The sequence below is a fragment of the Tachypleus tridentatus genome, chromosome 7 (genome assembly GCF_004210375.1).
Source record: "Tachypleus tridentatus isolate NWPU-2018 chromosome 7, ASM421037v1, whole genome shotgun sequence".
NCBI classification, from domain to species: Eukaryota; Metazoa; Arthropoda; class Merostomata; order Xiphosura; family Limulidae; genus Tachypleus; species Tachypleus tridentatus.
In genome coordinates, this window is record NC_134831.1 from 132,506,050 (window position 1) to 132,529,674 (window position 23,625).

Here is a 23,625-nt window from a genome sequence, read left to right on the forward strand (position 1 = left end):
ATGTCCGATGGTCAAACAAAGTTTGGAACCATAAAAACAAAGTATGACATTTATATAAAACTGTTTTATGTTCGACGGTCAAACAAAATTTGGAACCATAAAAACAAAGTATGACATTTACATAAAACTGTCTTATGTCCGATGGTCAAACAAAGTTTGGTGCCATAAAAACAAAGTATGACATTTATATAAAACTGTTTTATGTCCGACGGTCAAACAAAGTTTGGAACCATAAAAACAAAGTATGACATTTACATAAAACTGTCTTATGTCCGATGGTCAAACAAAGTTTGGAGCCATAAAAACAAAGTATGACATTTACATAAAACTGTCTTATGTCCGACGGTCAAACAAAGTTTGGAGTCATAAAAAGAAAGTATGACATTTACATAAAATTATCCTATATCCGACGGCTAATAAATATTGGAGCCATAAAACATCACAGCAGAGAGAATATACATGCAGATATTACGTGCGATTTGATTACCTACAAATAAGGAGAGAAACCAATTTGGAAAAGTTATTACCTCCTTCTCTTCTTGAGATGTTAACTAATTACTTTCAAAAACTAAGTGACAATGACCACCATTTAATTTCACGAATATATTTCATTTCAATAACCGGACTAAGAAAAACGAAGCATCGGTGAGTGACAAAAATGTACACTGAGATTATGGTAGTTTCTTCGTACCTGTTGCGAGTTATTACTGTGCAAATTACACGCATAACGACAAGAAATAACACGAAGTTTTATAAACAGTGATAAAATGTACGTGGACACCAAAACATACGTTTTCTCATTATTGGATTAAATATTTCTGGATTAATGCTTATTTTGTTAAATTTTTTTTCACACAATTAATCAGCGTCATCTGTGATAACCGATAATCTCTTATGGCCTCTATAAGGCCATAAATATGTGTCCAAAATGTAGTTAGAGTTAGGAAGTTAAATAGTTAGATTTATACTGCATGATTTGGAAAAGCTGAGCAAATGTGACAAATTTATATTTTTCAATAACCTACACTTATTATTGGATTGAATATTTCTGGATTAATGCTTATTTTGTTAATTTTTTTTTTCACACAATTAATCAGCGTCATCTGTGATAACCGATTCTAATCATGAAACGATAGAATAAGGGGAGGAGGGTTTGTTTGTTAGTTTCATTATGAATTTCGCGCAGAGCTTCACGAGGGCTATCTGCGCTAGCCATTCCTAATTTAGGCTCGGCATGGCCAGGTAGTTAGGGCGCTCGACTCGCAGTCTGTGGGTCAATGGTTCAAATTCCCGTCACACCAAATATGCTCGCCCTTTCAGCCGTGGGGGCGTTATAATGTGACGATCAATCCCACTATTCGTTGGTGAAAGAGAAGCCCAAAAATTGGCGGTGGGTGGTGATGGCTAGTTGCCTTCCCTCTAGTCTTACAATGCTAAAATTAGGGGCGGCTAGCGCAGATAGCTCTCGTGTAGGTTTGCGCGAAATTCAAATCAAATAAAACAAACATTCCTAAACTTAATAAATGTAAAAATAGAGGGAGGACAGCTTAGTCAGCATTCACTGTCAGCTCTTGGGCTGTTCTTTACCAACAGCCGTCACATTATAATGCTTTCACGGCCAAAAGACGGCGACGGGTTAGGTCCCGTCATTCGGATATAGTAGCGAGTCGAACGCCCGAGCTACCAGATTTCTAATTGTTACAAGAATGAAACTACGCGTACTGAAAACACCACCTTCACAATCTCAAAATAAAGATAATTCATTATTTGTGTAAATGTGAATGTTAGCGTCCATCACATAGAATCAACTGGTTCATTACCCTAATTTCGTGTGCCAACGTACACGGGCTATTTCGGTTTAGGATTTTCGCTTGAAAATGGGGATAAAAACCCTAGAAATAGTAGGGCACGTTTACACTTTTTTCATACGAGTCAATTATTGCTTTCTACATAGCAGGATATGTATCTAGCATTTCTAATAAGATTATTAGGGATTTAATAGCGAAAGAATAAAGTTAATAGGAGCATTATTACCCTTGCTTCCTTACTGGGTACTAGTTTACCATAAAAAGTTGGTAGCACAGTTATACGAGATTTTTTTTTTCCCACAATCTGGTACACATCGCGAACAGGAAATACGTATCTAAAAACCAATTAACATTTTTGTTTACTACAGGAAAACCAGTTAATTATGGCTCATTAGACATGCTTTTAACCATATAATTGGAGTAAATACAGTACTAAACACTGTTTCTGGTACACATTCGGTTTGCAATCTGAGGAACATGATTTATTCGAAACGTTACAACAATCAAAAGCACAGTGTTTGCCACACATAAGCGCGTAATAATTTGTCAAAAAAACAAACAAACTTACTCAACGAAACTACAGTTCCTGTTACAAGTGTAACATTACTATATACCACACAGTAGAAGTCTTTCTTTGCAGTAATAACACACAAAATGGTTATGTGTGGAAGCTTAGCATTCTTCGGGTAGAACGTTCACCAATAAGTTACACGAATCTGAAAAGGTTATCTTACCTATTATATTATCGTACAGTACCAACTAACAAAACATAGAGGGCGTTCTTCACCCACCTTTACTTACCTCGTTATGTCCTAACTACTTTTCGTAACCATCTTCGACAACAGAAACGGTGTAAGTGGAAATTATGTAAAGAGTGTATTTTAACATCCGTTGCTAAACACACATATAACGTAAGTCACGTCAACATTGCTTCAGGATATAGTAATAGCTGAACATCTGTGTAAATACATCATCAGCCCTAACCTACACTGTTCCACAACGCATGTTAATATTACCATCGCACGTGAAGACATTTAAATTTCCTTTGCCTTGCACGCTTAAAGAGTTTAACTGGAGTTTCTCCACGTTTTCTGCAATCTAAAAATACGTTTTACAGTTTAAATGTACATGTGTTCGTACTGAGAAGTGTATCTGAAATTAAAATAATTCGTTTTCCACTCTTAAACAATTGTTGTTACTACTTTATTACAAGTTACAGGTTTTACACTATATTATATGTCAACAGGTGGGATCATTTTCAAATACACACGTTTTAATGATAAAGAAGGTTTTGGAATTTAAGTCAATGATGTAATAATATATACTTAATTAGAAAGTAAATTAAAAACAAAACTATTAATCATTAATACTGTATTAAAAAATGTAGACTACAAACTAGTTATTTGTATCGTAGCCACTACTAGATAGGAGTTTCTTTTTTAAATTTGGAACATTTGTAAGAGATTTTTACAGCTGAACACTTTATATTAGTGTAATTAAAGACAACAATAATCTACTATAAAGCAGCACAAATTTCTTTAAAACTAGCTAACTGTTAGACAAACACGACTGTTTCCGTTCAAGTATAGTGCAAGTGTTAAACTCGGTCATTTTTAAAAGTTTATGACAGGTTTGTTTACGTAACTGTTTACAAATGCAGTTTTTCTTGTTATTTCAATTGAGCGTCATTGCATCATAATATGAAACGTTTAAGGCCTCTATAAGGCCATAAATGTGTCCAAAATGTAGTTAGAGTTAGGAAGTTAAATAGTTAGAATTGTACTGCATGATTTGGAAAAGCTGAGCAAATGTTACAAATTTATATTTTTCAATATTCTAAATAAATATGTTCCTTACAGAAAGAAAAGTGTGGCTGCAAGTTAAAAAAAACGGTTGTCTCACAAAAGGTATGAGAGATAAAACTAAAGAAAATCATCACAAAATTATGATATTTAAATTGACTCCTGTTACAGAAAGTCAGTCAAACAGGACATTGTAAAGGATGTATGAAAAAATTTGGCTGAAAACAGAAATTAAAAGTAAGAATTTTTTACAGTACATTAAAGGTGAACAAAATGTTAGGATTGAGATAGAACCCTTGAATGATGATAAAGAAAGACTAGATCTGATGATTATGAAATGGTTAGGTTATTAAATTCTGATTTTTATTCAGTTTTTACTAATGAATATTTAAGCAGTATTTCTCATCTTGAGCAATTGATAGATGAAACCAAAACTGAACAAGACAATCACATAAATTGTAATTTTTTTTAAAATAAAATTGGAATGTTTAAAGAAAGATATGGCTCCTGGGCCAGATATTTCCTGGAGAGTTTTTAAAGGTTAAAGATTGAATATCTGAGCCACTTAATAACCTTTTCTTTTCTTAGTCCTTGAATAGTTGGCAGGTACCAGAGGATTGGAAGTTAGCTAATGTAACTCCTACCTTCAAGGGAGGTAATAATAGTTGTTCCAGTACATATAGGCTTATTATATTACTCTTACATTAGTTGTGGGAAAAGTTTTGGAAGGTCTAATAAAAGATATCTTGCAAAGTCATTTAACAGAGTTTAGAATTTCATTGCACATTCAACATAATTTCACCAAGGGAAAATCTTGCCTTACAAATCTTTCAACATTCTCTGAAAATGTTACTGTTTATGTAGATGAGGGAAATGGAGTAGATGTGGTACATCTGGATTTTCAAAAGGCACTTGACAAAGTGCTACACAAAAGGCTTATAAAGAAACTTATCTCTGTAGGTGTGCAAGATAATTAATTGGATCAAAGAGTGGCTTGATGGCAGAAAGAAGAGAATTGTTATAAACAGAGTCAAACTGGATTAATGTTGCAAGTGGTGTACCTCAGGGATAAGTCTTAGGACCAATGCTCTTTTTTTGTATTTATATTAATGACACAGATAAAAGAATGACCAATAAATTACTTAAAATTTGCTGGGTTTTGCTGGCTGTGAAGAGGATGCTGCTGCTTTACAAAATGATTTAAATCATTTAGTGAGTTGGGTAAATAAATAAGAAATGGGTTTTAACTGTGACAAATGCAAAATAAAAAAGACATTTAAAACATACATTTATTAAACGATTAAACAGTCTATGTGGGTTATCATAATTTAAATTACAATTTCGATGGGAATAACCTTAACAGTGTCACAAAAGAAAAAGATCTTGGTGGAACAGTCGGTCAGTCTCTAAATCCATCCAAGTAGTGTGTTGTCCCTAAACGTTAGGCAAATTGGATTTTAGGTTGTATCTACAGAAATATTAAATACAAGTCTAAAGAGGTTATAATTTCATTGCATAGCTCACTGATTAGGCCACATTCTGAGTACTGTATTCTCAAGATGGCTGGTATGGGAATTAACACTTTAATTAAAATAAAGTATAGAAAAATGTTTCGACGTTCCTAGATCATCTTCAGATTAACCTAAAACCATCTTGAAAATACATTTTTTACTTCAAGTGGGTTTCTCATCATCACAAATTTTCAGTATTTGTTCAGTCTTGGGCTCCTTACCCTAGGAAAGACATTGAATTGTTGGAAAGGGTTCAGAGAAGGGTTAATAAAATGGTACCTGGTATGGAGGGGTTGTCATAAGAAGTGAAATTAAGATCTTAATATTGTTTTCCTTGAGAAAAGGAGAGGTAGAGGGAATCTGACTGAAATGTTGAAGATCATAAAAGGAATTGATAATGTTGATGTAACAACATTTTCCACACCTAACATCAAGAATTATAAAACTAGGAGACACAAATACAGATTTAGGCAAGGTAGAAGCCATCTTCAGCTAAAACAGTTTTACTTTTCAAATAGGGTGGTTGGCCTACAGAATGGGTTTTCTTTAGATGTTGTGGATGCTGTAAATTCGAGTGAATTTAAAATGGAGCTTGATAGATATATGACTGATAAGGACTGGCTTTATTTTTCAATTAATCTATTTAATAATTTGACTTAGAGGATGGGACATCCAGGATGGATAAACAGATCCCTTGTTGTCCCTAAACAATATGTTACATTATCATCATATACTATCTGTTATAAATTAACACACATTTTACCTTGTTATATTTTCCTCACTTGGCTCTTTGGGTGTTACCATTTCACTGTGGTATTCGGTAACAGGAATATTTACTGTGGAAGATTCAAGTTATTATTACACCCTTAGAAATGTTATTTTTAATTTTTAACTACAAATTTTTGCATAAATTTATATACGAAGAAGCAAAACATTATTTATCAGTAAATGAAAATAAAACGAGATACGACCCATTAATAAAGACAGCATTTTGTAATGGTTTTCCTTCATTATAAATTTAGAATACTGTACTGTACTAATGGAACTAAATGAGATTTATTTAGACTATAAACGTTTGGAGATAGCTTGTTCATAGAATCCATGTAGCAAAAGGAAAAAAACCTTTTCAAAAACAAAACAGAAAAAACAAACTAGTTAGCTATTTGTTAATACAAGATTCAATGATCTGAAGCATTAGTAAAAAATTAAACCATTTAAAACATGCACTTAGTAAAAATCAAACATTTTCAAAGCAAATTATTCAACATAAACATTCAACCAAAGATTAAAACTTAGCAAAAGACAAAACAATTAGAGGGTTTTATATATATATATTTTTTTATAATTATAACTGTAGGTGTACATGGAGTTAACAATATACTTCAATATTCCAAACAGAAAGGTTAAGGAAGTCTACTAGGTGTTCAGATATAAATGCAATTCACATTGGACTTGTGTACTGAAAACAGAAATAATTGTTGATAATTTCCTGAAGGTGTTTTATTAAAAACAGAATTAAAAATATTTTTTTTTCAGAAACTCCTTTTTTTCACTTATCCCAAACAGCTGTTCAGAATGATTTAACTACAAGAGCATTTTGTCATATTTCACAAAGTTCAGTGTTATTTATGTGCAATAAAACTTTAGAAGCACATTATGATGGAAGCATACTTCTATCATATCCATTAAAAATGTTCATAGAATCCTGTGACTGTCTTTATATTCCTTGTTTCAAACCAGACTGTGTATACTTACATGATGTGGGAGTGACTACACGAATGTTTTCTTGAGCAGGTTGAGTAGGGGGAAGGGGTGGTGGTAGTGAGTGATTCATATACACAGGTGGTGGTATTTGTTTCTTCACTGTGAGGACTACATGGTTAGAAGTCGCTTTCAAAGTAGCAACAGCTTCTTCATGAGTTACATTATCTAGTTTTCTGTCATTGACCTAATATTATAGGTCAGAGAAAAAAAAATGAATAGCATATTACTTCAAATATAGTTCAATGTTTCATGACAACTTAAAATGTTATATTTGTGGTACAGAAAGTATCAGTTCCTATCACCTACTAAGAATTGTTACTTTACAAAAATGTAAAATTGCTATATGTAAAAAAAGAAAATAGTTTTGTCAGTACTGAAAGAGTATCAAATTCCCCTTCATGTACACAGTGGATAGCCAGACTGACCTGTGCCTATTCCTATTCTTTCAAGTACTTTCATCACCATGACACATATCATGTTCCTGTTTGAAAATAAGTGGTTTATCTGGTTCCATATTCTCTCAATATGGGTATAATTCTATTATTTGAATGTAGAGCGAGCATGACACATTTGTAAAACTAAGAACTGCTTTGCATGGTTTTTGGTTTACCAAACATGTTCTTGACCCCATTGCAGGATGGGCAATCTTGTACCTTGCTATGAGAAAAACAAATCTCCTTGGGTGGTTTAGTGAGGCCAATTTCCAGTCACCTGTACACTGTCATAATATCCCATTGTAGCTGCAAACATGTGATTGATTCACAAAACATTTACTTTATGACCTTGGCAAGCCAAAAGCATCATGTAACAGATGTCCACTTTTGTTGTGGATGATGGCCTTCTTCGTTCAATTGTATGAACAACTGCACAATTAGTTTTAGTGTAGTTCTACATTCTGCTAATGAAATACTAAATACTCTACAAATAAAACTTCCAAATGTATTCTCTAAAACATTAGCCATGGTCCATGAGCAACTTGAAGTACTCTAAACTTCCCAGTTCACTTCAAACTAATGAATGAGACAGGACTGTATAAAACCACTCTACACAGTATAGGCTGATTGGCTACTTAGTAGCATCTCTGATCATATAAACAATTATAAGGTGCCTTACATTTCTTAACAATAAATTGAAGAATGGAGCATAATTGAATTTATTTCACAATGGTGGATGTGACTTGACATAAGTATAGAATTGGGGAATATAAGTGTTTGCTAACCTCCTTTATCAATTTAAATGTCTTCAAAATTTTTCATTTATTCTAGGTAAATGAAGTTTTTACATAACATGTGGTCAAGAAAGGTATTAAATTATCTTAGCACTAACAACCCATTGTTCTGCATTGTTATCAATGATAATATACCATCTGCCCATGGAAAAGACAACTGTAAAGTTACACCTAGTCTAAGAAAGTAGACAGCAGTTTTCTCCAATGGCAGGTCAGGTGATACCTCGAGATTATAAGTTCCCTTATATTTTAAGGGAAATGACCAGTCATGTGGGTAGAATTAATTTCTCTGTGTAAGTGCAATATTCTAAAATTACAGTTTCACAAGATGTATACCTCTCAACTACAAGTTATTATTCTACATGCTGATGCTTACATTGTTATCTTCATATTGCTATATAATGACTGAACTCAATTTGTTCCAGGGAAATACAGAACTACTTTATAATATGTCTTGGTTGAATCACCTGTTACATGGCAGACATATCTCATTTTACTCTTGAGAGAAATCAGTTCCACCCAAAAATAATACACTATTACAAATTCTGATTATCCTGTAATTGCTTATAGTAGTATATGTATGTATAGACATTCAATCAGAGACATCTAAACTGTGAAATAAATAAGTAAACGCTTAAAATCCTGTTTTTGATTTTGTAAACTGTTTCCTTTCCAAAGCTTTCAAGTTTTTATTTAGAAACAAAAAGTAAGAAAACTTCTATTCTACATCAGTTACTAATAAGTTTCTGGTCTGAAAGCTGTGCCACACATTTCTAAAGTACAACATCTTTTAGAAAGTTGAATAATCCAGACTTACCTGGACTGGTGTAAAGAGGAAGGGAGAAAGGTAAATAATTATAGAATGTAAAAGTTTTTTTATATAAGAACGTAAATGAACATTTTTGAATTAAATACAGGAACTTACATTGACTAACTGTTATTTTCCTGCTGATGTGGAATTGGACCTTTATATGATTAAGTATGCATATTTTTAATGTATTTGTGAGTGTGTTTATATATATATTTGCAAAAAGAATAATTGACAACTGTGAGTCAGTGATACAAAAATATCTAAGTTTGTATAAAACTGAAATCTCTTACTTAAGAATCACCTGCCAAAGTGCAAGTTAGCATTTAGAATGAAATCATTTAAAGTTTATGAATGCTGTAAAGATTAACCTAAAAAATTCAAGATGCTGGGGGAGAATAGAAGGAAATCAAATGAATGTTATAAGAATAAGAAATAATTATATATCTCATAGATATCAATATAATCACTTTCTGGGATTACTGAAACTGTTATAATCATTACATATTTTTATATTTTAGAAATACATATCAAAAACACATTTAAAGTTAGTTCTTAGAATTTAGATATAAAAATAAATTGTACAATGCAATAAATGAAGCATTATATTTTGTAAAACAAACTCAAATAATACACACAATTTTGTAAATCATAATGTTCTGTGCTGGATTTTAGTTTTATGGACTGTTTTTGCCTAAAGTTCAGGAGTGAATGAGATTTAAGCATTTGTGCTGAAAATTTATTATGTAACTGAATAATCTGCATTAATAGTTTATGTAGAGTTGGTTTTGTAGCATAGTTGGAAAGACTTGACTGTTCATGTTTGGTAACATAACATCATTAGAGTAAATGTGAAGAGTGCAAGTGCTGGTTTGTGATGTCTTCTGTGTGATGTGTATGCTCACAAAGCAGAAGTCTAAATTTCATTAACTTTTAAACTCAGTTACAGTTGAAAGTAGGCAAGTTAATCTTAATGAGCAATTCATATCTTGCTCAAGTACTGTGCTATACTAAGAATGTGCCAATGATTCTGCTGATGATGTGGTCAGTTCTGAAGTTATGTTCAGCCAAGAACTTACAGTAGGATTGTGGTGATCAGATACAGATCACTGTCATTGATTAACATGTCTATATCACCTAAGTCTAATTATATATAACTCAGTAATTTATCTATCCAAACACAGGGTATTTTATGAATGGTGCATTTCTTGTTTGTTAGGCATTAAAATGATTTAAAGAAAACTTACTGGAATTTCATGATGTTTTGTGGCTTCTGAATAGAATTTTGTCTTCAATAAATGTAATTTTCTTCCAGCATATTCTTGATAAATAAGAAAATAAGTGCCATGCAAGAACAGGTAGGAAGAAAATTACATACATGGAGCCATTTCCTTCATGTCAGAGTCCTCTCTGAAAACATACAGCATGTATATAAAAAGCATTGAGTCAGAAACTATTTCAGAAGACACAGTGCAATTACAGTTTGTTCATATCAAAGCACCTAAATACCTGATGAAGAAGTGAAACACCATTTACAATATGCCCTGCGAATATGGATTTCAGTAGGCTGTAGAAACAGAAAGACCAACAAATGTTAACATTCTGGAGCATAATAGACTCAATAATACTGAGCAATCTTCAATAGCCCATCATGCCAGAGAAGACCATACAATAAACTGGAATAATTCTAAAACAACAGTATATGAATATACAGAAGAAATAAAATATGACTTCTATGTCCCCCTAACTGATTAAATAGCCAACTTAGCACAGAAGTAACCAGAACCTGGACACACCTCTTGAAAATATTTACATAGATAGTTGATTTAAGTCCTAGTGGGTGAAACCCCAGTTAACTCTGTAAAACAACAGACTTTCTACCACAAGGACCAAGGTTGAAATGTGAAAAAAGGTCATTCCCTGAAGACAGCAGCAGGTTATTATCAAAAGTGTAGGATGAAAAACCTAATTTATAATTGGTAACTAGTTAAATAAAAATTAAAAACAAGTAAGTTTAAAAATAATAATATAATCATACCAAAATAGTGTTAATTCATAATCAGACTTCGGTGGTCATACGCATTTGTAATCATGACAACTATTTTCAGATAAGACTGATTTTTTTCAGGACAGAAAGAATTGTGGTTTCTTGGTGTACTTTCATTTGTTGACCTGTGGTTCTACTAGGGTTTCCATAGTTTCAGCACAGAGACTGAAAAATCATCTACTCCCACATACTTGGCAAATGAAATCCACTACAGTCAAATAATCTACCTAAAATTTCTCTAAGACAATGAAATATCCAGTGACAGTGATACAACAAATACTAAGTTTACAATATGTTTTTCACAATGTATTACTTACAGCAATCAGTTTATCTCCGACTTTCAGTGTACCATCTAAATGAGCTGCTCCTCCTTCCATAATTTTAGTAATATAAATTCCATTGTCTCCTACTACATGTTGATTACCTATTCCCCCTGCAATACTAAATCCAAGACCTTTGGTCCCTTTAACAAGTTCTATTGTTAAAACATAACTTTGATGAGGTCGCTTTCTCTTCACAAACTGAAATGTGTACAATAAATTGTTAATACCACATCTGAAAAATAAATGTTAAACAAATAACATAAACAACTACAATGATTTTGTAAAATATTATGTGATATAACGTATCCTCTAGAATATACTATGGAAAAAGTGATTTTTCACTAAATTGAAGAGCCTAATATAAACCTTATTAATCAAACAGTCCAGTTTAAAATTTTCAATAAAACAGAAAATGTTATTTTAAAATTTTATACTTCTGAATAAAACATTCTTAATGAGTTATGTTATTGATAGATAGTGTATCCCCACCAAAATGTGGGTCCTATTTCCACAGTCACCTCCAAAACCTGGGATACATTTTATAATTCCATGTTGTAGCTTGTACCCTAGGATTCTTTTTAAAAATGTGCAGCATATTTTTAAAAAATTCATGTTAATGTGTTTTGATTTATGGCTTGAAATTTTATGGTTATAACATATATATATATATATTAGCAAAATTAAATACTTACATTTAAAGAAGTTAAATTAACAAACAAAATCATGAGGAAGGACTGCATTAAAAACAGCAAATTCCAACCTCTGATTCATTATATTATAATGATAAATGTTTAAGCCTAAACAAAACACATTACAATTACACAAATGCACTACATTTTTTAAAAAATGATCCTAAGGTACAAGCTACAAAGTGGGATTATAAAATGTATCCTAGGTTTTGGAGGTGACTGCATAGTAGGACCCACATTACAGTGGAGATACACCATCTATCAAGTCTTAACCTCCAATTCACTAGTCTCACATAAGAAAATTAGAAATTAGGAAAGCAAGATGTGGGTACTCAAGCCCACAACATCCACATCTATATCACCATTCACTGCCTGCAGACAGTTGTGGGAAAGTGACTGCTCTCCCAAGTTAAAATAAGAATAAGAAAAAGATAAACATAAAAAGATGAAAATATTTAATGTTTTTTCTTTTTTAATTTATTTTTTATTTAATTTTTTCCCCTCTTTTTATGTTTATCTTTTTCTTATTCTTATCTAACTTGGGAGAGCAGTCACCTTTCCACAACTGTCTGCAGGCAGTAAAGGTGATATAGATGTGGGACATTGTGGGTTTAAGAACCCACATCTCGCTTTCCTAATTTCTAATCTTCTCATGTGAGACTAGCAAATTGAAGATTAAGACTGACAGACAGTGTATCCCCACTACAATATGGGTCTACATCTTCAGTCACCTCCAAAACCTAGAATACATTTTATAATCCCACATTGTAGCTTGTACCCTAGGATTTTTTTTTTTTAATGCAGCATATTTTGATTAATTTTAATGTGTTTTGTTTTGGCTTAAAAATTTATATATATAGGCAGTTCTTAGGGTTTAATTCTATTTATTACTTCTAGCTGAAGAAAACAGTTGCACTCGGATTAATTAATAGCATATTTTATAAGTTAATTTGTCTTTATGTATTACAATAACTTGGTTATTCTAAATAGCATATTGATAACTATATTATCTATTGCACAATTTTGTTATTCCTTTACATTCTTATTTTTATTTACATAAATATTCATTTTTTAATACTATCTCTTCCATCCAGCTGTCCAATGTTATAGTTAAATTTTAATGTGTGATAACTACTTAACTCAGATGTTTAGCTGAATTAGAGTCATACTACTGAAGCCACTTAAACTCACACAGTTAACAGCTAGTTTTTATGTATCTGTAAATTCTATTATTTCTTTAAAATAATTTCATCAGCAGTACTGGTTAAAATTATTATGTAAACATATTTACTTGTGAAGATTGTTTTGCATTACCAGCTTATTATATGAACATAGAATTAACATAAATCTCTTAAACTGGCTGAACCATCTGAGATATTGAGATTATGGCCAACATGTGTATAACTGATGAATCAATGCATTTTAATCATTAAGTATTTGTTTCATGACATTTCATAATCCTAGGTAGACACATATACTAGCTATTTTAAGTATCGAGTTTAAGTATTATCCAAAAGTATTGATACTGGTTAGAAGAAAGAAGCATTTCATTTTATGTCCACTCAGACTGTGGTCATAAGTTGAATAATGTGTCTGCAACTTTATGCCTGGCTAGAAGAGGGCAGGAAATTACTAATACAATTTTTACTCACCTCTAAATAAAGGAAATGAATCATGAACTATGACCTTTCTAAAGCCTTTTACTTTGATGTTTAGGTTTATTATTAATTAGAAACTCTCTCTTTGTAAAGTTATATATCAAAGGTAACAGATTCTTTGTTCTTACAACATTCCACTTTGAGGCATAAAATAGCCCAGAAATGTATGATTGGCATATAATGACTTAATTATTTGAAGAAAGTGTGATTTGAAACAGAACAGTAAATTGTCTATCTTTTATGTGTTTAATGAAACAATCACTGTGATTCAAATACATTAACACAGAGTTTGTTTTTTCCTATTATAACATATTTTGATCTTTGAAAAAAAATTATTTAAATTTTTAAGGATGGCAATTTATATCACAAGTAATCAAATCTAAGTGAAAATAACCATTAAGTTGAACAATGATATATACTTCACAGTAATATGTGTAAAGGTATCAGATATTAACATACTACACTGCAAAGTAAAAACATCCAAGGAGCTTCCAAAGAAAAATAAAAGTTTTAAATCAATAATTTCAAATACTGCAGAAGAATGGAAGAAAACTTGTCAAGTTTTAGCAAAACATCAATCTGATCTCTTACTCAGATCATCTTAAGGACTAATTAATGAATATTATGAAAAAAAGCTTAATATTTTAATCATAAAACTTGTATCACTTACCAAATGAACGGTATTTCCTGCTCGTTTCAGTGCCTCAACAGCTATGGAATGACACACATCAACCAAGTTAACTTCATTTACTTTCAGTATTATGTCATCTACCCTGAATCACCAGAAAATATGAAACACACAGTTTTAAGTGAGTTTTTACAGTGTAAATACTAGAATTCAATAATTCAACACCAGTAAAGAGTTATGAAAATTGAAAACCTCATTGTGTTGTCCATATCTCTGCCGAGACCTATGACTTCAATAACAAAAAACTTTTGATGTATGCATCTCAAATTTCTTCATATTACAGTGTGCTCTCTATAGCAAAAATAAATGTAAACTAAATATTTACCTGATCTTAATGAGGTATCCTCATTTTGAAAGACACAGATTGAAATGAAATTGAAGTAAACTGCAAGTATGGTAGCACCTCTCACTACACAAACAGTTTTATAATTCTGACAACTCTTGGAGTTGACTCTCTTTTTGCTTTCTTTTCTTCTCATTAATAACTTGTATATATGAACACAGCAGTTTCAGAAAAGAAGTTAATACAATTATCAACAGAAAGAAAGACAAACACAGCAAAACAATACAATATACAATATATATATCTTTCCGCATTTTAAAATTTTCTTTCACAATACAATCGGGGCAAATTTTGTTGCAAAATAAAGGAAAACTGAGGACAAACCTAGCAATCAGATTTTAAATAGTTATACTATTTATATTAATATCAACAAATGGTCAACCTATCTGTAAAAGGCACACATTAACATTGGAAGCATGCCACAACAATGACATTTAGTGAAACTTGACATACAGACATTTACACTGCCTCCTATCCAAGCAAACCTGAAACTGATTAAGTATCAGTTTGTCATCCAGTCACTAACAGTCAGTCATAAACCATAAAGGATGTTTGCAATCAAACAGAACATTTATTGTATGTATCAACTTAAAAAATATCATGGCCAAGTGTTTGCTAAGGTTTTGAAGTAATCCTCACATCCTAAAATTATTTAATTAAATCACTTAATCTACATCACAATAAAAACAAGGACATTATATCTTCTTGAAGACTATTTTATGAAATAACAAAAGCATGAATACACACAGAGGTGGAGTACATTTTATTAAAATGACCTTGGAGCTTCACCACATTATTACTGTGCATGTTGTCATGTCCAGTTGTGCTTTATCTAACAATCATGCAGTTTTGATAACAGTCCTGCAGTGTAGTTTCTACTATAAAAAGCTCATTGCAATATAAGAGGATAACAGTTTCCCAGCATATATTTCAACAGTCTGATTGCACAGAGGTCTATAGATAATAAATACTGTGACTTGACCAGTATTTTTTTGTATGAAACAGCATAAATACCTTTTTCATTCTCCAGCTCATTGAATTATGCAATGGTTATACATGAAGCATGACTGGAAGCATTATCTTCATCAACCTATACCCTGCTGGCCTCATTTCTAGATGGAGATCCTTCTTGACTATGTTGTGTATTATTGTCCAAGATACATGGATAGGTTTTGCCACTTACCTTTATGCTCATAAATTCTCACCTGTTACAAGATGCCTCTTTGCTTATCATGGCTGAGATACAATTTGTTTCAGTTATCTTTCTTGATGGTTAGAGTGGCTTAGGTAAATCATATTACTTATTTTTTCCAACACCATTAACTTCAAAGAATGTCTCTGTCTATAAAATTTTAAATCACTGATCTGAACATATGTTTGTGGTATGATCATATGACCAAAAGGGCTGTAACATAGCCTTCTCCAATGCTACATCTTTGTGGCATCATATCACCTATAAAATTCTAAACAACGACAAAACGTATTTCCGAGACATTCTGCTCCAGTAGGGCTTTATAATGGCCCTGTGGCTGTGATGTGACATGAACATTTAAATGTACTCAAACTCTGTATGCATAATTCCATTTACAACAAAAACCACTAAATCCATATATTTATATCAATGAGGGTGGGGGCTGATGAAAGTTAAAGAAATGTAATTGCTGGTTTTGTAATCAGAATCATTTTAAAATTAAATGTGAGATAAAACATTATCACTTCTGCACACAGAAACACATATCAGCAAAAACACAAAGACTTTCAAACAACAACAAAAAAAAGATCACATCACAAACACACACACTTATACACCATGTTAGATACACATAATTTTATCACATAATAATCCCAGACACACAAGATTGTAAGTCTCTTCTAAATTAGTTTCATTTAAATCTTTACCAAAGGAACAAGTTTGAGATACAAATAAGACACAGCTGAAACTTCCATACAAAGAAATTTAAGCAGCACTTACTGTAGCCTTCCATCTACTGCTGCTTCTCCCCCAGGAATGAGTTTAGTGATGTAAATACCAGGATCGTCATCAACGTGTGGATTATCAATCCCCCCAGCAATACTAAACCCTAACCCTGCTCCTCCCTAGAAACAAATACCCAATGAAATGTATTCTATATGATTTTGACACACTAAAAAGTATTTATAAGTGAACTATACAGATAAAATATACCGTGTTGTGTGGATCAGTATAAATCATTGATTATGAATAACTTCTCCAAGATTGGTATGACAATATTAGTTACTGATACAATAAAATCAGCTACTTTCTTTCTTAAGCACTTTTATCTTTATTTAAAGTTTATTATAATACAGTAGAAGTCACAAAATATCATTTTATGAAGTATATTCTACTAACCCTTTCTAGTGTTACTTCTTGATATTCCCAGTCTTCTTTGCCATTTATCTAAACAAGAGAAAAGGAACAATGCTGATGCTACGAAACATATCTGATGATCTGTTCAACAGAGAGTTTAAAACAAAAGATTGGTAAATTACTGGTGAATCTGAAATCAGCATTTGTAACTTACTTCTCTTTTAGTAAACACAGTTTGCAGTCAACACCAGTTAGATAGATGAAATCTTTACAAAAAATAACCTCTTGTGATATATTGTCGTGTAGCATGCTTTCAGAAACTGTGCACTTAGAATATCACATTAACTTATATCACTATCATTATAACAAAACTATTTGTTTTTTGCACAGCATTATCATTTCTACAAAGTTTTCTTTGTCTGTTATTCTTTAAATACTCACTGAAAAATATATTTCGACTTAAGAATAAAGAAACAAAAACTTCTTCATATAATGAAACATGTTTTCTTTATTTATATTTTGTAACTTGAAAACATAAAATACAAAAACAAGTGCAAAAACACTGTTTGTAAGCCTATGTTGGGATTTCTCAAAGTCTTCCTTGGAGATCTCAGCAGATAGCCCAATGTGGCTTTGCTATAAGAAAGCACACGCTCAAAGTCTTGACTATTCAAGACTTTATGAAGTATGGCCACAAAAGATATTTTCATTAAAATATCAGGTAAAATGTATAAAAGTAGATGTTCAACTGTTATCTAAAGATACTTCAACAGTAGTGAAAAAACAAGTTACCAATTCCCAAGCAGCACACAAGTTCAAAACATAAACATCTATCTGTGCTAAGTAATCAAATAATCTAAAGTGCTTACTGGACACAACAGAATATTAATACATGTATTCAAGTTTGAGGACCACTCATTTTGGTTTACAGATAATGCTGATTATCAAATAATTAATTATAAATGTCATGTATTAACAAGTATATATTCTTTAGTGCAAGCATTTACAGAGATATAAAAGAGACTGAAGGATATGGGTAAAGCATATGATTATGATAAGTTTGGACAAATACTAATGTGTTTTATTTAGTATGTGAATGTAATGACCTATCTGCTCCTTCATGTCTATTTTATTCATTGTATTTTCATAATTATAGCTTACTGGGCTAAAATAATAACGAAAACTTTCCTGGAAAGAAAGGTAAAAATATGAAGTTTTATATATATACAGGAGTGGCTGGTGAATGACAGATGAAGAAATAAATATTTGTTGAAGTGACTACAATATGTTTTCTTTACAAAGCCCAGCTCTTTTGGTTATCTTTCACTCCTAAACAGAACATTTACGGTTAACAACAAACCTAAAATTTGCACATGATTCAGTCTACAGATTTCCTCCTCAACTTTGACTTCTGTAACAGCTTTGTCATTTACCTAATTCAAGGTTCTTTTTGTGTTTTTATTTTTCTTCTGTCAGGGTTCCTTTTATAATAGTAATAACCTTGTATCAGCAGTAGTGTTAAAAAAACAATAATAAAGGTATAATAATAAAAATGGACAAATAATATTCACATTAATAAAATACACAGATTGCACTTACATAGCTTTCTCCACTGCTTCCCCATTCTAACAATGGAGTTTGTGCCTAGAACAGAAACAAAACCAGAACTATTTTCTGTAAAAGTATTATGTGAATTCTGGAGATGAAAAATATGTACTAACTAGAGCTGGGTAATTAACTCATTTGACTGATTATTATCTTCAAGTATAGAGTACACTAAACATCATATAAAATAATCGATTAATCAAAATTGTGACTGAACTAATCAAGGCTACAAAAATAATCAACTTATTGATATTAGGCTTTCCTTTATTCATATATTCAATTATTCTAAGTATTCAAATAATAAAAAAAATTGCCATAGGTATTGAAGCATAAGCTTTTATCTTTAGTCATCTAGTAAGAACAATTAATTAGTTAATGTAACCTATCAATGTGCTTGATGATGAAGATGAATATTCTATATCTACATAATCCTGTAAGTTACCTTCAGGAAATAATAAGCAACTGACTTTGTATTTTAAAATAAACAGAAATTAATACATATACATAGTATGTTGTTACTGAAAAAGTTTGATTATGTTTGAGCTGCCTCAAAAAGTTAAACTCACAAATTAGTGTTGATGTTTTTAACATTCATTATTGGTGGAGTACACATATTAATCACTGAAGGTATCTTTACATTTTTATTGTTTATTTCCTGTTAGAGCACTCACTGAAAAGAATTGACCTAAAAATTGGATTAAATCATTCACTTTGTGGGAGAAATATGTGCAGAATCCCATCAGTAATTAGTAACACTAACTGCAGCACTGATGATAGTTTGTTTACTTTTGTGTGACTTGTGCCCTTAGAGATCTTGTAATCAAATCATAAGCAATTTGCACATAAACAACATTGCATAACAATTGTTTTGAAAAGTTTTGCTTCCTGAAAAGTTTTTGCTGATTGTGACAGGTATCTTGTGGGTATGCACAAATATAGTTTTGGTTTTGCTTCATCACGTAGGAACTCTAAGAAATAGACAGTTAACTGTTTACCGGCAATAACGTATTTAATTGCATTTATGTTTCTAATATGCTATTAAGTTCAACATAATTAAAAGTGTTTTGCTCCTGATTTTCGTCTGTATTCAATGTCCAATGTATCACGTTGCAGTTTCCAACAGTGGTCAGCAAGCATTGACAGATTCTAGTTGCCCTGATATCATGTTTACATTGTAGCAATGTCCTGATGAAAACTGAAGATTTCGATGAAACAGTACGTAATGGGCAAATTTGGATGTGATTTTCGTGATCAGCAGCCAAAAATCTATAAGGAACACCCAACAGTGTTCAACAAGCAAAAACTTTGTTGTGCAGTGCAATTTGTGAAAATGTGTTTGACAATCAGGTACAGTACTTAGGTAGAGAAACTTTTATCAATATATGAACAACTTCAGCAGTTACTAAGTAGTTTATAATATTGATTCACGTTTAAAGCAGTTGATAATTTTGCACAATTTTCAACAACCTATTGCAATAACCATCAATACTGTTCTGTAAGATATGTGTCAACTTTTATTATTTTTATGTTTTTACTTGTTTTGTAAGTAACCATACAAATAGAAAGGTAAACCTTAATTCAAGAAAAAATACATGTAAACATAAAAAATCAATTATGTATTAACAAACTCTTAACAACAACATAAATTATAAAATGATCACATACATTAGGTTTTCAATTAATCTACTTGCGATGCTTGTTTTCATTCATTATTTCATCAGCCACACATAAGTGTAAATAAGCCAACAACAAAACTGTTACAACAGAAACTTTAGATGCACAACAATAATTCAAAGGCATTTTCACACATTGTTAAGAGATGGCAGCACCATCTTTCTTAATTATTGATACAATTGTAATTTAAAAAGATTATTAATTCATTAATTACGTACAAAGCTATAAATAGGGCTATATGTCATCTACCCAGAGCGAGTATTGAAACCAGATGTCTAGCGTTATATGCCCTCAGAAGATTATTATTCGTAACCAAATTTCTAAATTATATCTTAACTTGATAATCGCTGTCAACATCATTATTTATCAGAATTATTGTACAAGCTGTATGTCTATGGCTATATCACGTTCACATCACCCCTATTACATACTATAAAACAAACACAAGATTTTTAATTGTGATTTTATTCTATCAAACACAGCATCTCGTTGAGAAACTAAGACTGACTTTCATCACAATCATGTTATCTAGGATGTTCTATGAATTCGGGTATAGATACACTCTCATCTAGTTACGGAAACGTCTCTACTACGTTTGTGTGCGGACTTCATAATACATTATTACATTGGATGTGTTGAAACTAGTAGCTACCAGACAACCAGACGGAAATGAAATATTCTGAATAAAACAGCTTGCAGCCATTCAAAAAATGAAACGTGAATGGAGGTGGACAGCACTGGTAACACAAGTGACGTCATAAACCTGAAAACTAAAGTCCAGAACTTCCATGTTTAATACCCTCCCATACTCGCATGAAAACGTGTGTGCTGATGTGTCATATCAACTTATCCACTCGGATCTTAGTCATCCAAATGTCGAAAACTGTAAATGAGAGTTGTTTAAGGATAGTTAAGGAATTCATAGCGGAACAACCTAGGAACATTGTTTCCACACTACTGGATTTTATACAGCCTATATCCTACAAGGTACCCTTCAGAGCCACGAAGATAAAACGGCATCTCTAATCATACCTTAGGCATCGAAACTAAAATGGAGAACAATGGAAAGCCAATAAGTGGAACGAAATATTATTTTACTCATTTTCACTTCAGTAATGGGCTTCTGAGTTTGATAATAACCTAAAGAACCCTGCAAATATCATTATGTTGTCTCAACCATGAAGACTGGTGAAATTAGTAGAATGATATTGGCTTTCTTTAGTTTATTTAAACTTGATTAATTGGAAATAGTTTAAAAAAGCCATTGATACAACTCTATGTTGTATAATGGATTTACTATTACATATTTATTTTATTTGTTTGTTCTAAAAATGTAAGTAACTTGTATTTTAAATGCGTATTGCGAAAGTTCCATATATTCTTTAAATCTGTAGAAGATTCTTAAGCGTAAGTTTGTCTGTTTGTTTGTTTTTGAATTTCGCGCAAAGCTACACGAGGGCTATCTGCGCTAGCCGTCCCTAATTTAGCGCTGTAAGACTAGAGGGAAAGCAGCTAGTCTTCACCACCCACCGCCAACTCTTGGGACTACTCTTTTACCAACGATTAGTGGGATTGACCGTCACATTATAACGCCCCAATAGCAGAGATGGCAATTACATAAAGTTCATACATATTAGCATTCAATTAACTTCTGAATAAAAATAAAAATTTCTGCCTATTTCAAAACACAACACGTAACATAATAAACTGGAAGCTCAACCGAGATAAATTATAATACGTTACACGTGGAAGAATCTTTATCAGAACGCGAACGTACCATGCTATAGTGTATACCGAGTTCAACAGTTGTTTAAAGCAAATAAGTATTAGAAGATGCCAATTGATCAGCTCGTGCCGTTACCAAAATACAACTAAATTTCAAGCTCTGTATGGCAGCAGTTAATAGCCGTCTAGGTTCTTATTAAAACAGGCATACAGCAATAAAATATGGCAAGCCCTTCTCAAAGTCTCCATCTGTCCCCAAACTTTCGACAATATAGTACCAGCCATATAATATCAACCAGAACAACCGTATATTACCAACTATATAGCGACGTTTTGCCCCACCCTGTATATACAAAATGATCACTCTTGAGTTTCGAAGAAAACAGTTTGGCTTAGTTTGAATTTCACGTAAAACTACATTAAGCCTTATCTGTGTTAGCCGTCCCTAATTTAGCAGTGAAAGACTAGAGGGAAGGAAGCTAGTCATTACCACCCACCACCAACGCTGGACTACTATTTTACCAAGGAATAGTGGGATTGACCGTCACATTATAACGCACTCAAGGCTGAAAGGGCAAGCATGTTTGGTGTGATGGGGATTTAAACCCACGACCCTCAGATTACGAGTCGAGCGCTCTAAATACCCGGCTGTACCGTGCTTTGCAACATATAATGGAAATTATTATTAATATTTGAATTGTATTTTTTTTTATAACTGTGTACGACAATTACTTGAATATTGTACTTTTTTTTTTTTTAATATGTACATCTTACTGTTTATTTTATAGTACGGTACGTATAAGGTGCACTTTTTCACTTGTTGTCATGCTCACTTTTACCCACGAAGATAAATGACAGTTACAGAAACCCACGATTAGAGTGGCCTAGTTGTACCAGGTTGTGAACCCAGGGTCCATGGTTTATTTACTTTCTTTAAATTAAGATTAAACTGCTTTTAAAATTAAAAAGAATCAAGTCCGTTAGTTCTACAGAAAATGTAACAAACTTGTGAATCCAATCGGTAGAAACTTATTTTCCTATATCTTGAGTCTTCTAGTGGTTGTTACTAGAACTACTGAATTGGTACTTAAGTTTGCGAGTTGACATAAATGGAACAACTATCTTAAATCAGTAAAAACACACACAAGTACATCAAATATAACCGCAAGTGTCACATGTGCGGAATAAAATACGCTGCACTTGAGGTTTTGAAATCTGCAACGCCTCCAATCCAAAAGTACTATTTACTGTCGACATCCAACATAGTAATGAAATACAAACACAAAAAATAAAACTGAATGCCAAGCAATTGACTAAAAACGTATAAATAACTGCATGGGGTGATATTAAACCCCCTAAAGCTGACAATCCAGACCCAATTATGGCGTATTCCTCTTGCTGAGCGAGTCCTTCCTCAGCATATTTCTTTTTCTAAAGTAGATTTTCACATTGTAGTTTTTGTACATTAGTTTTATCTGTCTTTTTTTTACATGTGAAACTGTTTGTTTCTCGGTCATATGTAATAAGATGCTTTAAAATACTAGCGATGGTGAGAAGACAACGGTTTGTCTTCTTTCTTTCCTGAGGTTAAAGCTAACAGAACTGTTGTGTATATACGTATGT

At 32.0% G+C, this 23,625-nt stretch overlaps 1 protein-coding gene across 10 annotated transcripts in view; it reads right to left on the reverse strand.

The window, feature by feature from the left end:
* The window catches only part of LOC143256625 (disks large homolog 1-like), a 230,050-nt gene that overhangs the window by 46,272 nt on the left and 160,153 nt on the right, over nt 1–23,625 (reverse strand). For 9 of the 10 annotated variants that reach the window (XM_076514070.1, XM_076514077.1, XM_076514073.1 and 6 more), the window contains 7 exons: nt 18,598–18,642; nt 17,041–17,088; nt 16,642–16,766; nt 14,309–14,411; nt 11,286–11,489; nt 6,877–7,069; nt 5,885–5,957 (listed from right to left, as the gene is read on the reverse strand). In XM_076514070.1, coding sequence (XP_076370185.1) covers nt 5,885–5,957; nt 6,877–7,069; nt 11,286–11,489; nt 14,309–14,411; nt 16,642–16,766; nt 17,041–17,088; nt 18,598–18,642 — 791 coding nt within the window. The remainder of the gene's footprint in view (nt 1–5,884; nt 5,958–6,876; nt 7,070–11,285; nt 11,490–14,308; nt 14,412–16,641; nt 16,767–17,040; nt 17,089–18,597; nt 18,643–23,625) is intronic. The other variant, XM_076514078.1, reaches the window with a different exon arrangement.